The 14,436-nt window shown below is 48.6% G+C and overlaps 1 protein-coding gene across 2 annotated transcripts in view; it reads left to right on the top strand.

Moving 5' to 3' along the window:
* Nucleotides 1-13,299, top strand: part of CFDP1 (craniofacial development protein 1) — a 105,702-nt gene extending 92,403 nt beyond the window's left edge. The window contains exons 7-8 of one of the 2 annotated variants that reach the window (XR_008704512.1): nucleotides 12,787-12,902; nucleotides 12,993-13,299. Coding sequence is in view for 1 of the 2 variants with exons in the window: in XM_055554043.1 (XP_055410018.1) it covers nucleotides 12,993-13,083 (91 nt within the window). In the remaining variant the exon portion in view is untranslated. The remainder of the gene's footprint in view (nucleotides 1-12,786; nucleotides 12,903-12,992) is intronic. The other variant, XM_055554043.1, reaches the window with a different exon arrangement.
* The last annotated feature ends 1,137 nt before the right edge of the window (nucleotides 13,300-14,436 follow it).

Raw genomic sequence — 14,436 nt, 5'->3', positions numbered from 1 at the left:
CTGGAGTTTCAGCTTTAGCATCATTCCTTCCAAAGAACACCTAGGACTGATCTCCTTCAGAATGGACTGGTTGGATCTTCTTGCAGTCCAAGGGACTCTCAAGAGTCTTCTCCAACACCACAGTTCAAAAGCATCAGTTCTTCGGCACTCAGCTTTCTTCACAGTCCAACTCTCACATCCATACATGACTACTGGAAAAACCATAGCCTTGACTAGACGGACCTTTGTTGGCGAAGCAATGAATGTCTCTGCTTTTGAATATGCTATCTAGGTTGGTCATAACTTTCCTTCCAAGGAGTAAGCGTCTTTTAATTTCATGGCTGCAGTCACCATCTGCAGTGATTTTGGAGCCCCCAAAAATAAAGTCTGACACTGTTTCCACTGTTTCCCCATCTATTTCCCATGAAGTGATGGGACCAGATGCCATGATCTTCGTTTTCTGAATGTTGAGCTTTAAGCCAACTTTTTCACTCTCCTCTTTCACTTTCATCAAGAGGCTTTTTAGTTCCTCTTCACTTTCTGCCATAAGGGTGGTGTCATCTGCATATCTGAGGTTATTGATATTTCTCCCGGCAATCTTGATTCCAGCTTGTGCTTCTTCAAGCCCAGCTTAAGTGGTAGTAGCTCAGGTTTATTTATAATCTAAATTCTAATAAAGATAGGTGGGAGATTTGTTGGGGGGGCGGGGTCATTTTTCTAGATAGGTTTCAAGACTATATGAATGAATGTAGAAGCTGATCAGGATATGAAAAAATTTTTTTTTCTAATGACGTTATGAGCTTGCGTAGCTACCAGGCTTCTGAGTTCGTCTGTCAGAGATGGTTTGCCACAGGACAAAGGCAGAAGTGCCAAAGCCATCTGAGGAAGGCCCACGAGAAAGCACTGGCAGGGGTCAGTGTTACCCGGAGGTCTCTGATGCGCGCCCCAACCTCCCCTCTCTGATTCAGCCCGGGCAGCTCAGCCCCGCCTCTTCTCGTGTTTGCCCGGTGATCTCAGGCAGCGGAGGAACTGCCAGTGTGTGCCACACTTTACTGCTTCTCTGAGGATTGATTATATGGGTTAGACAATGTTCTTTCTGTTAATAGAGGTCTTGTAAAAGTAAGGAGTGGTGCTGCTGAGGATAAGGGAGAGATAAGAAAAAAATGTCTGGAAGCGAAAACAAGATGATTAAAAAGGACATCTGCCCCAGGAGGGCTTTTCAGGCAATGGAGAATCACATAACTGGGTTAGGGGACAGCCAAGAGCATGGAACTTTGCAGCTCTCTGCTTTTCCCTCATCTCTGAGCCTTCCCCCCCGGCCAGATGATTCCACGGATCTGATGGTGTTTTTCCAGTGCTGATTTCATGACTGCAGTGGTCTGCCTTGGCTCCTCTCACCTGCCCTCTCCAGGGCCCACCCTACACCTGCACTCACTGCCTTTCCTGGCTCCTGCTGGCTGATTAAGGGCCCAGCCCCTAGTCCAAGGAAGGAACTGTTGCTCTGGTTCTTAACCTTGGCCAAGCACGAGTATCTTCTGGGTTTTTCCCAAAGTTCATGTGACAAAGACATCCCTGTGCACTGCTGAATCAAGAGTCAAGGGTGTGAGTGTGTGTGCATGCACACGTGTACACATACACAGTGGAATACTACTCAGCCATAATAAATAATGAAAATTTGGACTTCCTTGGAGGTACAGTAGATAAGAATACACCTGCCAATGCAGGGGACATGGGTTTGATCCCTGGTCCGTAAAGATTCCACATGCCATGGAGCAACTAGGCCTGTGCACCACAGCTACGGAGCTCACACTCTAGTGCCCATGAGCTTCAACTACCGGGTTCGTGCACATTTTAGGGCCCTCAAGCCATGAATACTGAGCCCAAGTGCTGCAACTACTGGAGCCCTCACACCCTAGAGCCCATGCTCTGCAACGAGAAGCCTGCGAAGGAAGAGCAGCCCCTGCTGCCACAGCTAGAAAAAGCTTGCATGCAACAACGAAGACCCAGCACGACAACAGCAGCAGCAACAGAGAGTGAAAGTTTGCCATTTGCAACAACATGGATGGACTTAGAGGATATTATGTCTGCTGCTGCTGCTGCTGCTGAGTCACTTCAGTTGTGTCTGACTCTGTGCAACCCCATAGACGGCAGCCCACCAGGCTCCCCCGGCCCTGGGATTCTCCAGGCAAGAACACTGGAGTGGGTTGCCATTTCCTTCTCCCATATTATGCCTAGTGAGATGCTTAGTGAAATAAGTCAGAGAAAGACTAATACTGTATGATACCTTTTATATGTGGAATCTAAGAAAAGGAAAGATATAAACATCTGAATGCAGAGTTCCAAAGAATAGCAAGAAGAGATAAGAAAGCCTTCTTCAGCGATCAATGCAAAGAAATAGAGGAAAACAACAGAATGGGAAAGACTAGGGATCTCTTCAAGAAAATCAGAGATACCAAAGGAACATTTCATGCAAAGATGAGCTCGATAAAGGACAGAAATGGTATGGACCTAACAGAAGCAGAAGATATTAAGAAGAGGTGGCAAGAATACACAGAAGAACTGTACAAAAGTCTTCATGACCCAGATAATCACGATGGTGTGATCACTGACCTAGAGCCAGACATCCTGGAATGTGAAATCAAGTGGGCCTTAGAAAGCATCACTACGAACAAAGCTAGTGGAGGTGATGGAATTCCAGTTGAACTATTCCAAATCCTGAAAGATGATGCTGTGAAAGTGCTGCACTCAATATGCCAGCAAATTTGGAAAACTCAGCAGTGGCCACAGGACTGGAAAAGGTCAGTTTTCATTCCAATCCCAAAGAAAGGCAATGCCAAAGAATGCTCAAACTACCGCACAATTGCACTCATCTCACACGCTAGTAAAGTAATGCTCAAAATTCTCCAAGCCAGGCTTGAGTAATATGTGAACCGTGAACTTCCAGATGTTCAAGCTGCTTTTAGAAAAGGCAGAGGAACCAGAGATCAAATTGCCAACATCCGCTGGATCATAGAAAAAGCAATAGAGTTCCAGAAAAACATCTATTTCTGCTTTATTGACTATGCCAAAGCCTTTGACTGTGTGGATCACAATCAACTGTGGAAAATTCTGAAAGAGATGGGAATACCAGACCACCTGATCTGCCTCTTGAGAAATTTGTATGCAGGTCAGGAAGCAACAGTTAGAACTGGACATGGAACAACAGATTGGTTCCAAATAGGAAAAGGAGTTCGTCAGGGCTGTATATTGTCACCCTGTTTATTTAACTTATATTCAGAGTACATCATGAGAAACACTGGACTGGAAGAAACACAAACTGGAATCAAGATTGCTGGGAGAAATATCAATAACCTCAGATATGCAGATGATACCACCCTTATGACAGAAAATGAAGAGGAACTCAAAAGCCTCTTGATGAAAGTGAAAGTGGAGAGTGAAAAAGTTGGCTTAAAGCTCAACATTCAGAAAATGAAGATCATGGCATCTGGTCCCATCACTTCATGGGAAATAGATGGGGAAACAGTGTCAGACTATTTTTCTGGGCTCCAAAATCACTACAGATGGTGACTGCAGCCATGAAATTAAAAGACACTTACTCCTTGGAAGGAAAGTTATGACCAACCTAGATAGCATATTCAAAAGCAGAGACATTACTTTGCCAACAAAGCTTCGTCTAGTCAAGGCTATGGTTTTTCCTGTGGTCATGTATGGATGTGAGAGTTGGATGTGAAGAAGGCTGAGCACCGAAGAATTGATGGTTTTGAACTGTGGTGTTGGAGAAGACTCTTGAGAGTCCCTTGGACTGCAAGAAGATCCAACCAGTCCATTCTGAAGGAGATCAGCCCTGGGATTTCTTTGGAAGGAATGATGCTAAAGCTGAAACTCCAGTACTTTGGCCACCTCATGCGAAGAGTTGACTCATTGGAAAAGACTCTGATGCTGGGAGGGATTGGGGGCAAGAGGAGAAGGGGACTACAGAGGATGAGATGGCTGGATGGCATCACCGACTCGATGGACGTGAGTCTGAGTGAACTCCAGGAGTTGGTGATGGACAGGGAGGCCTGGCGTGCTGCGATTCATGGGGTCGCAAAGAGTCAGACATGACTGAGCGACTGATCTGATCTGATCTAAACCTAGTAAATAAAACATAAATAAGCTACATGGGAACATAGCCAATATTTTATAACTATATGGAGTATAACCTTTAAAAATGATGCATTACTGGGGAGTTCCCTGATGGGCCAGTGGTTAAGACTCTGCTTCCACAGCAGGGGACACCTGTTGTCTCTTGGTCAAGGGACTAAGATCCCACAAGCCATGCAGCGTGGCCAAAAAATTGTGAATTGCTGTGGAGAATTCCATGGACAGAGGAGCCTGGTGGTTACAGTCTATAGGGTCGCAAAGAGTCGAACATGACTGAAGTGACTTAGCACAGCACACCTAAAACTTATATAATACTGTGCATCAACTGTACCTCAATTTAAAAAAAAAAAAATCACAGATACCAGTGTCTTTAAATCACTCCTCAGGTGCTTCTCATGTACAGCCAGGATTGAGAATCACTAGACCACAGCAACAAAATTTTAGAAATGAGAGCAAGATAGTCAGCTGCTGGGTGAGCCTTTCCAGCACCTGCATAACTAGAAAGCTGACTGGAGAACAGGCAAGATTTCTGTGGAGAAGTGAGCCCAGTGCCACAGTGTCAAAGGGCAGGGAGCACAAGCCAAACCTGAAAGGTCTGTTTGGTCAGGTCCCCAGATTCCCTTACACAGATGCCAACGAGGGCAGAGGTCATTTGGGGAGAGTCTACTTTGAGGGTGGAGAATCCCAGACAGGGTTACCCTGGAACAAAAGTGATCTCTGCTGAAACTAAAAAGGGGGAAAGATCATATTTGATAACATCTCGAATAAGGTACTTGTGAGTAATCATTGGCCTCTACCATAGTTATGAGACTGTGACCTTTTTACAGGCACCATATTTAAGTTGTTCTCACATATAAGAATCCAGATCACAAACACAAAATGATTACAGGTGATGAAAACATTCCTATAATACAGTCCTGATTAAGATAGAGTGAAAGCGCTCAGACATGTCCGACTCTTTACAACCCCATGGACTGTAGCCCACCACGCTCCTCCATCCATGGGATTCTCCAGGCAAGAATACTGGAGTGGGTTGCCATTGCCTTCTCCAGAGGATCTTCCTGACCCAGGGATCAAACCCGGCTCTCCTTCTTTGTAGGAAGACGCTTTACGGTCTGAGCCACCAGGGAAGTCAAAAATAAGATAGAGTTGAGGTTAAAAGATTATGTTGTGCTTTTTGTGTTTTGATAGTAATTCTGCTTCAGTAAGTTCTATGCCATTGTTCCCCTTGTAAACCTTTGATACAATTTGAAGCTACATTGGTCAGTATTGAATTATTATTGTCCAGTCTTTTAAAAGCAATTTTGCTATATTAAAATATTCACAAAAAGAAGCAAAGCACCTTGAGAGACAGCAGACACAGCAAACACCAGACACAATCTGGGGATCAGATTGGCAGAGAATTTAGACAATGAAGATAGCAGATACAGATTTTAATACAGTTATGCCTGCTGTATTTAAATAAGTAAACAAACTTGAAAATATTTACAAGAAGAAGAAACTATAAAAAGTGGCCCTAGAACTCCCCTTATGTCCAGTGGTTGAGAGTCTGCCTGCCACTGCAGGGAACACAGGTTCGACCCCTGGTCTGGGAAGGCTCCACATGCTGCAGGGCAACTGACCCTGTGCACTACAGCTACTGACCCCTGCTCCGAGCCTGCGCTCTGCAGCAAAAGAAGCCACCGCAGTGAGAAACCCAACCTCCGCAACTGGGGAAGCCTCTTGTGCAGCAGTGAGCACCCCGTGCTCTGTAATGGAGACCCAGCTCAGCCAAACATAAATAAAATTTTGTTTAAAGTGGCCCTAGCAGATTTGAAAAAGACCCAAACAAAATTTCTAGAAGTGAACATGTTAATGACCATAATTAAAAGTGGAGAGGTTAGATTTAATAGTAGTTAGATCATTATCTAAGAGCATACATGAACTGGAAAAGAGCCAGAAGAAATCATCCAGAATATACTTTAGAGAGACAAAAGACAAAAAAATATGAAAGAGGGAAGTGAAGCTTCCTAGAGGACAGCATAGGAAAAGATGAAAGACACCTCTATAGACTTTAAAACCCAAAGAATCCCAAGATAAATAAAATAGAAATCCACACTGCCGGGTAAAACTACAGACAACCAAAGACAAAGAGAAAAGTCTTAAGAGCAGCCAGAAAAAAAGAGACTTCTCTGAGAAGAAGGGTTATACTGACAGGTAGCTTCTCAATAACAGAACTTCTAATAACATCCCCAAACTGGAAACAGCTTGCTGCTGCTACTGCTAAATCACTTCAGTCGTGTCCAACTCTGCGACCCCATAGATGGCAGCCCGCCAGGCTCCCCCGTCCCTGGCATTCTTCAGGCAAGAACACTGGAGTGGGTTGCCATTTCCTTCTCCAATGCATGAAAGTGAAAAGTGAAAGGGAAGTCGCTCAGTTGTGTCCGACCCTCAGCGACCCCATGGACTGCAGCCTTCCAGGCTCCTCCATCCATGGGATTTTGCAGGCAAGAGTACTGGAGTGGGGTGCCATTGCCTTCTCCAGGAAACAGCTTAGATGTCAATAAATAGTGTACTAGACAGGAGAAGGCAATGGCACCATGAACATGGGTAAGTTTTGGTGACATAATAACACAAGTTCATGCAGTATGATGCCATGTATTTTATTGATTTAATTCCATTTACACAAAGGTCAAAAATGGGCAAAAACAGTGTGTCCGTTAGGTCATTCTGAATGAGCAAGTCAGAAAAGAATACACAACATGTATGTCTGTGTCGAGTTCATGGTTAGGCCATCGCCAGGTCAAGAAGCAGAATGCTGCCAGCCTTCTGGAGGTACGTGTGTGTCTCTCACTACCACCCACATACCCGTATCCAACACCCAAGCCCAGCCAGGTGTGAACCTGCCCACATTTCCGCTTTCAAGTTTCTGTTCCTCTGACATTACGGTCTAGTTCTGTCTGATTGTGCATCATTATAAAGCAAGCTCTCCCAGGCCAGCTTGGGTTTCTCTGGGGTGCTCATCCTCTGTTTCTTGGCTGGCTTTATAATGATTCATCTGCCTTGCCCATTTTATACTGCGAGGGTGGGGTGGTGGTGTAGTCGCTAAGTCGTGTCTGACTTTTGTAACCCCATGGCTGTAGCCCGCCAGGCTCTTCTGTCTATGGGACTCTCCTGGCAAAAATACTGGAGTGGGTTGCCATTCTCCAGGGCATCTTCCCAACCAAGAAATTGAACCCTGGTCTCCTGCATTGCAGGTGAATTCTTTACCGTCTGAGCTACTAGGGAGTTGGGTGTATGTTCTGTTTTACAATAAACTGAACTGAAGTTGAATTCAACTCCTGGCCCTACTGCCAGCCCGTCATGTGCTGTAGCCCCCGTTTCTTCATCTGTGCAGTAGAAACTCTTCAGTATCCTCCCGGGTTTTTTACGGGAATTAGATAATAAGTTGGGGAATGTCTGGCATGTTTACAGATAGGGTTCCCCCCGCCTCACCCCCAGTCTTCCCCCCCTCCTTTCTCCCGTCTGCCGTTACTGGCCATGCCCAGCTTAGGGCCTCACTGGAAGGCTGGGCGCTCTGTGCCTCTAAACTCCTTCCTGGTGTAGTCCTGCCAAGCCTTCAGGAACACTTACCAGCTGTGGCCTGTACAGCCTGGGGGCATCTCCCCTCAGTCCTGGGCTTTAGGGTAGGAGGCCCTAGGCCCAAGTCCTGGGCAGGTCCTCACATTCTCTCCTCCAGGAAAGCGCACTAATTCTGTGGCTTAGGTCCCCAAAAAGCTACCCCTGCCTGAGCATCCCACTGAGCTGAAGACTCCTGTAGCAGCCATTTAGTTCACGTCTCCATTTGCATATACAAGACATACCTCAAATTTAACATCCAGAACCAAATACGGATAGCCCCCACTTTTCAAGAGTTTGCTCTATGCCATTTTGCTTTTACCAAAAACCTCCATGAATGCTCTCCCTTTTCTCCCTAACTGAAAGAAATCTGAAGAGGTTTCATTTTCACCAAAAAGGTAGTTGCTTCCCACCATGTCAACTAAGAGAGGTGTCCTAGGAACACTACTTTCAGACAGCAGGGGAAACCTGGGCTTGCTTTCTTTCCATAAATAGCCTCCTTCCTCAGACTTCTCAGAAAAGGGGACCATCCCATCCACTCAGCTGATGAAAGAAAACCCTCAGAGTCAGTCCTAAAAGTCCAACAGAAAATTCTCCTGTGAAGTATTTGGGCCCCTCCCAGCTGCTTGCAGTCCAGTACCTCTTTTCTCCACGTGGCAACCAAAGTGATTTTTTTAACATGCAAACCATTTCCCTCCTTCCCCTGCTGAAAGCCCTTCAGTAGCACTTAGGTCAGCATTCACCTCCTCACTGGGTGTTACACGCCCTCCGTGAGCATCCACTGCCCACCTCTTACTCTTCTGCCTGCCCGCGGCCGCCCAGCCTCTGCTCCACTCCTCAGATCCGCCTCCCCAGTTCCTCCTCCGTGGTGGGCTCTTGTTGGTCACTTGGGTGCCGCTCTCTACTCTCTAGCATAGCCCCACCTTAGAAACCCTCTATCACATCTTTCTGTTTGATCTTCCTCACACTGCCAACTGGTACGAGTCATCATGTTTTGTCTCATGTGCAGTAAGCTCCAAAGGCAGGGTCTGGCTCACCTCCCCACCACCAGTACCTTCTAAGAGTATCTGCCCAGAGCAGGCGCTGAGCCGTTATGCAGTCTAGATGCCCATTCCGCTAGCTGTCAGGCGTCTGTGGTTTTGTTTGGAACCCAGCAGGATTAGAATTAACCCCCCAGAAAAGAAGGACGTGGCATGTCGGAATGAGATCTCCACTCGGCCATCTTTTTCCGTCAGCAAAGTTGGTTAAAATGCCTGTACCAAAGAGGTCAGCTGCACAGCAAAGACTTGCTGCTTTTCCTCTGAGCCCTGCACTCCAGAACTCAGTCCAGTATTTCAAGATTCGTGTGGCCCTCAGGCCTCTAGCATTGCTTCCCTCTGTTCCTGTAACTGCTCTTACTAGATTCCCTGGCAGTATCCGCTATCAGCCGCGTGTCTCTCCTACTCTGTTGAGGTGGAGGCCAGCGGGCTTAGAAGAGGGATCAGTGCACAGAGAAGGAGAGGAAGCTGGGCATGGTCTTGGCTGCTGCAGCAATCAAACTGAAGGTCGTGGAGCGTGATGATTGGAAACCAGGTGTATTTGTGATTTGAAGAGGTGTGAAGGAGAGACCAGAGAAAATAATTTTCTTTCTTCAAAAAATCTATCTCTGTGACCCCCAAGAGTCACAGCCTTGAGGTGAGATGGGACGAGAGCAGTGGAGAAGAAACTTAATTAAAATCAGCGCCCTCTCACTCTGGCCCCCGCGGTGTGCTCTCCTCAAGGCTCGGGCGATGTTGGGCAGATTGCTTCTTTCACTCGCGTGTCTCAGGACAACAAGGCGCCTCATCACATCCCTCACAGAGCTCTGTTCCAGCCTCAGTGCCTGTGTTGCCTGTTGCTTTCTGGTGTTGATCCGCTTTCCTTCCCAGGTTTGTGCTGCACAGAACACCTGCGGGCTCTGCTGGGGGCAGAGTGATGACCAGCCGCGAGATGTCCTCGTGTGCCCACTCAGACTCCCTGCAGCTGTCTGTGCTCTTTCTCCACACCTCACCCCCATTTTTTGGCCGCTCCACTCAGCATTTGGGATCTTAATTTCCCAACCAGGGATCGAACCCGTGTCCCCTGTGATGGAAGGGCAGTGTCTTAACCACTGGACCACCAGGGAAGTCCCTACTCTTTCTTTTCCTAACCATAGGTCCGGAGGCCTCTCGTGGATGGTTGTGACTGTGTGGCGGGGCTTTTTTGTCTTCTTTCATTTTTCCTTCCCTCCTCAACAGCCTGGATCTCAAGGAAGTTGGTGGCAGAAAAGTAATTTGGGTTGAAAGATCAAAAAGATGACCAAGCCTATTGTGTCTAACCTGGTTCTGAAAGGAAAGGCTTAGCACATACCTTGGGTTTTGGTGCTGTTAGCGTATTTTGTGAGTGAAAGTGAGGAGCTGCGGCCTCTTAACTGGGCTCCATAGGGAATGGTGGCAGGAAGGGATGTCCCCACCTCCTCCTCCCAGTAGACTGAGCTGAACCAGGCTGGTCCCCAGGAGTGCTGGGCACAGACCAGAAAAGAACCTTTGCACTTGTCAGCTGGTGGTTCTCCTCGGAGACCGTAACCTGCTTACGGGGCCTGAAAACTTCGTGAGGCTCAGTTTAAATGGGTCATCCTCTTGGGCCACCTCGCAGAGCCAGCCTTCCCCGCGAGCCCTTCCTCCTTCTGGAGCACTTGGTCTCTTGGTCCCTGTTCCAACTATCCCGGCTCCTGAGGCTTGGGAGTGATACCATCAGGTCAGAAATGGGAAGCACAGAGCCCACAGTGCTTATTAGCCATTTCTGGTTTTATTGTTTACAAAGTACTTCTTATGGTGTCACTGTATTGTCAGAGGGGTGTTGTAATTCTTATTCGTGTTTTCCAACGAAGAAAAATGAACTGTCCTGCCCACAGTCACACAGTTAATGCTGGAACGACCCTCATCCTTGGCACCTTTTTGATCTCGGGGAGGCTGGCAGGGGCTTGTCCAATAGAAGTTTGGTTTCTGGTCCACTCTTGGCAGCAACCCAAAGCCATCACAAGGATCCTGTTAGCAGCTGCAGATGATATAAATGGAGGAGTGAAGTCGCCAAACCTGCCGGGATGGCCTTTGTCTTGGTTGCCCTTGAGAATTCAGTTGCCTTCTGCACATGTGCCCCCCTCTGCTGCCTGAGGCGTTCCCTAAACCCGAACTCTTCCTGCACCTGCCTGTTTAGCACCCAGCCTGGCCTTGCTCTTGATGGTTTCAAGGTCAGCTGGACCCGACACAGCTTCCAGGAACCTGTGAGGCCATTATTTATGCTTGGTGAGCATCTTAATTTAAGTATCACTTCCTCTACTTTAAAGGAAAGTCAAAGAGGAAAGACCATAAATGCTCAAAGCCTCGTGCTTCCTCTTCTGTCCCCGGGCCGCACTCTCAGGTGACCCTGGCTGGTGGCTCCTGAAGCATGCCCTGAAGTCTTCTCAACCACAGCACCGCCCCCCCCCCCCCCACTTTTTTTCCTATGGAAACCTGTAGGGGCAGTTAAGCACGCTGCTGTCAAAACTCTGATCCCCACTGTGATCTTCAGCCCGGGCCCGTGAGCTGGTGTGTGGAGGGGGGCAGTTGTGGGGCGACACAGCCCATCAGTCAGTTCCGGCTCACTGCCCCCACTGGGGAGTCGCGGGGCCCCTGGTGGGGGACGGAAGAGGAGCTTGTTGTGTGTGTCCACTTCCCGCCACCATCTCTCTCTCCTGCTTTCTCACTTTTATCAAAAAGGGTCCTCTGCCCCCGGCAATGGCTTCCCCGTCTGCCAGGGAATCTGAAGCCAGTGAATGTGTATTTCATTGGCTAAATTTGACAGCCTGACCTTGAGGGCTCATGTCAAGCTTACAGGCGGGCCATGCCCTTGTTTTTCCAGCCATGCCAGCCCCTCCGTGGCGGTTTTGACTCAGCTGCCGAGTTCCTGATCCTGGACTAGGTTGTTGTTACAGATGCTCGTAACATGCACCAGAGAGCTCACTGCTGCTCTTGAGTTGATTGCCCTCAGAACCCTGACTCTAGAAGCTGGCTTCCTGAAATGATGGTGGCCGCTCTAACTGCCGTTTTATGGAGCTGTGTGCTAGGCATTGTATGTACACTATTTTATTTAATCCCTGTGGCAGGCCTTCAGAGTAGGGGTGATTATCTTTTTTTTTTTTTTGGCAGATTAAGAAAGAGAATTAGCCAGGTTAGGAGGCTTATTCAGAGACACAGCCAGCAAGTCACAGGGTCAGGATTTGGCCCCAGGCCGCCACCCTGTCTGTAGTGAGGCACAAGGTTAGTGGCCACAGGCCTGCGGGAGAGCGGGGAGGGTGGGCTGCCCTTCACAGGGTGAGCTCAGCCGAGGAACACGGGGTCCTAAGCTGGTAACGTGCTCACCACAAATGAAATGACCTTGTAATCACAGATGCACATTTTCCGCAGTGCAACAAAGGAAAGATTAGCACAGAGATTCAATTATGTCTCCCATTTTCAGTGGCAATTTTGCTCTTTCAGTAGACTACTTGGCAGAAAGCCTCTCCCCCCAAGGCAAATGGCAGCGCACTTTATGGCCAGAAGGTGCATAAAAATGGAGCTGTATCCCACCTCTCACTCCCCGCGGCGCCTGCCACCTTCAGCCTGGGGCTTCCCTCCCACCGTGCCTGGCAGGCCGAGGGGCAGGCCGCCCGCCTTGAGGGCACCCTGAGTATGTGGGCCGTGGGCGCAGAGGCACTTGACCTCATTCCCTTGGAGGAATTCAGGGAAGCCTCCTCGGTCATCCCCACGAAAGTGCCCTGGCCCCATGTGGGTGGAGGACACACGAACAGGAGGGACGGGTGGGGGGAAGGGAGGGCCGCCAGCAGGCAGGTGCCCTGGACAGTGAGCGCTCGCCAGGGTCAGCTGCTGTGTAACCAGGTCAGGCTCCGAACTCGGGCCTGACTGAGCCCTGCTCTTTCCTTTAAACCTGGCTACACAAGCACGTTTTCCTGCCCCCAGCCGCTAATGTACTTCCCCTTGATAAGTTGTTGCTTTCTCTTTTTCATTTTACTTTTATTCACCTCTGAACCAGAAAGTTCCTTGTTTAGACCAAATGAGTGGTCTGGATGTTACTGAAAGAGTAGCGGCGGCCCCTCTGCCTGTGGTCACCTGCTTGCATTTGCTGTCGCCCGCTGAGCCCCAGGCCAGGTGGGCCCTTCCCCACGGGGAGAGGGGATGCTGCCTGGGAGGCGTTTTCTCCTACTCAGTCTGCTGACGGGCATCTTCATTTTCTTCCAGGTACATCGAACGAAAAGCTTTTCTAGACCGAGTGGATCACAGGCAGTTTGAAATCGAGCGAGATCTCAGGCTGAGCAAAATGAAACCCTGATGTGATGGGGAGCCCCCGCAGCTCAGTCCTCTTTACTGCGTGAGCCTCTTGTGTGTCTGTGAGATGTTCCTGTGTTTCTCATCGACTGGCTCCCAGCAAGGTCCTTTTTTCTACACTGAATTTCTGTCTTTGTATCTTGATCTCACGTGATTTCATTTGATTTACTTTTAATAGTTTGTCCTTTCAAAAATAAAGATTAAAAAAAAAAGTACAAGTTGATCCTGTGAGAGGCTGGTGAGGATGATACCACTTGCCTTCCCTTTGTTCTGCTGCGAAGTCCACAAGGCCAAGCCCGTTCCTCGCAGGCCTGTCTCGGCCGCTTTGGAGAAGAGAGCGCGCGGCCCGCTCACCGTGGGCCCGAGAGCAGGGGCTGAGACGAGGCTCGCCATGCTGGTGTGATGCCGGGCCCCATGCTTCTCTCCTGACTGGACTCCTCCACCTGGATACAATGTAAGGATGTAAGGCTGAAAAATAAGGATATGCCATCACTGAATTAGAGATCTTTCTTTTCCTTCAGCCTTTCTCCTCTCCTAAAGTTAAAGTCAACTTCCCATGTGTTCTCACCTCAATAATTCTTTGATTGGGGGTTTGTCAAAGAAAACTCCAAAGGACTCTTTTTTTTTTTTTTTAAACTCGTTAGAAGATTTAAATTCCAAACTTCATATTAATAAAGCAGTAAACCTCACAACCTGCCTCTGGGGACGGGTGGGCGGATGTCCTGAGTAACATGGACAGGGTTAAGGGGCCGTAGGGCTCCAGAGACTGGAATTCAGATCCTGCCCGTACATCTACCAGCCCTGTGACCTTGAGCACAGCTCAGCTTTCTGAGCCTCACGAGGTGGAGATGAGCTAGTGACACGTGCAGGGAACACGCTTAGGCCTCCCCCTCCGGTCCTCTGATACATGGGCAGACTCTCACACAGCCAAGACCAGGCTGTCAGCCCTGCGCAGTCGCACGGTTATGACCCTCGTTACTCGCTGAGGCCAAGCTGGGTGATGGGGCTGACTGACGTGTGTGCCTCTTCGATACAGGATCATCTTTTCCATCAGAGTCTTCTTTGAACTGTAGCCAGCAATTTTTAAGAACAGGTGGATAATAGTTTATCTAGCTCTTCACGTCCATACTTAGTGAAAACTGATCTGCCTAACTCCCAAGGGAAATAACATCCCTTTCCAGGAGTCAGGAACTGCCAAGGAAAATGTCTGCAGGAAGTGGGGAGCCTGAGTCAGCGCTGGGAGGCAGCTCGACAGTCCTTTGCCAGGCACCGGGCACCGCCCTTGGCCGTGGCGGGGACGTCCGAGGAAGGCGGCCAAGGACACTTCCTGGCCGGTCTGTGGAGTCCAGAAAAGCCC

Source organism: Bubalus kerabau, chromosome 17 (assembly GCF_029407905.1).
Source record: "Bubalus kerabau isolate K-KA32 ecotype Philippines breed swamp buffalo chromosome 17, PCC_UOA_SB_1v2, whole genome shotgun sequence".
Taxonomy (NCBI): domain Eukaryota; kingdom Metazoa; phylum Chordata; class Mammalia; order Artiodactyla; family Bovidae; genus Bubalus; species Bubalus kerabau.
The sequence above is the reverse complement of the archived record's forward strand: the minus strand, read 5'-3'. Positions and strand labels throughout refer to the sequence as shown.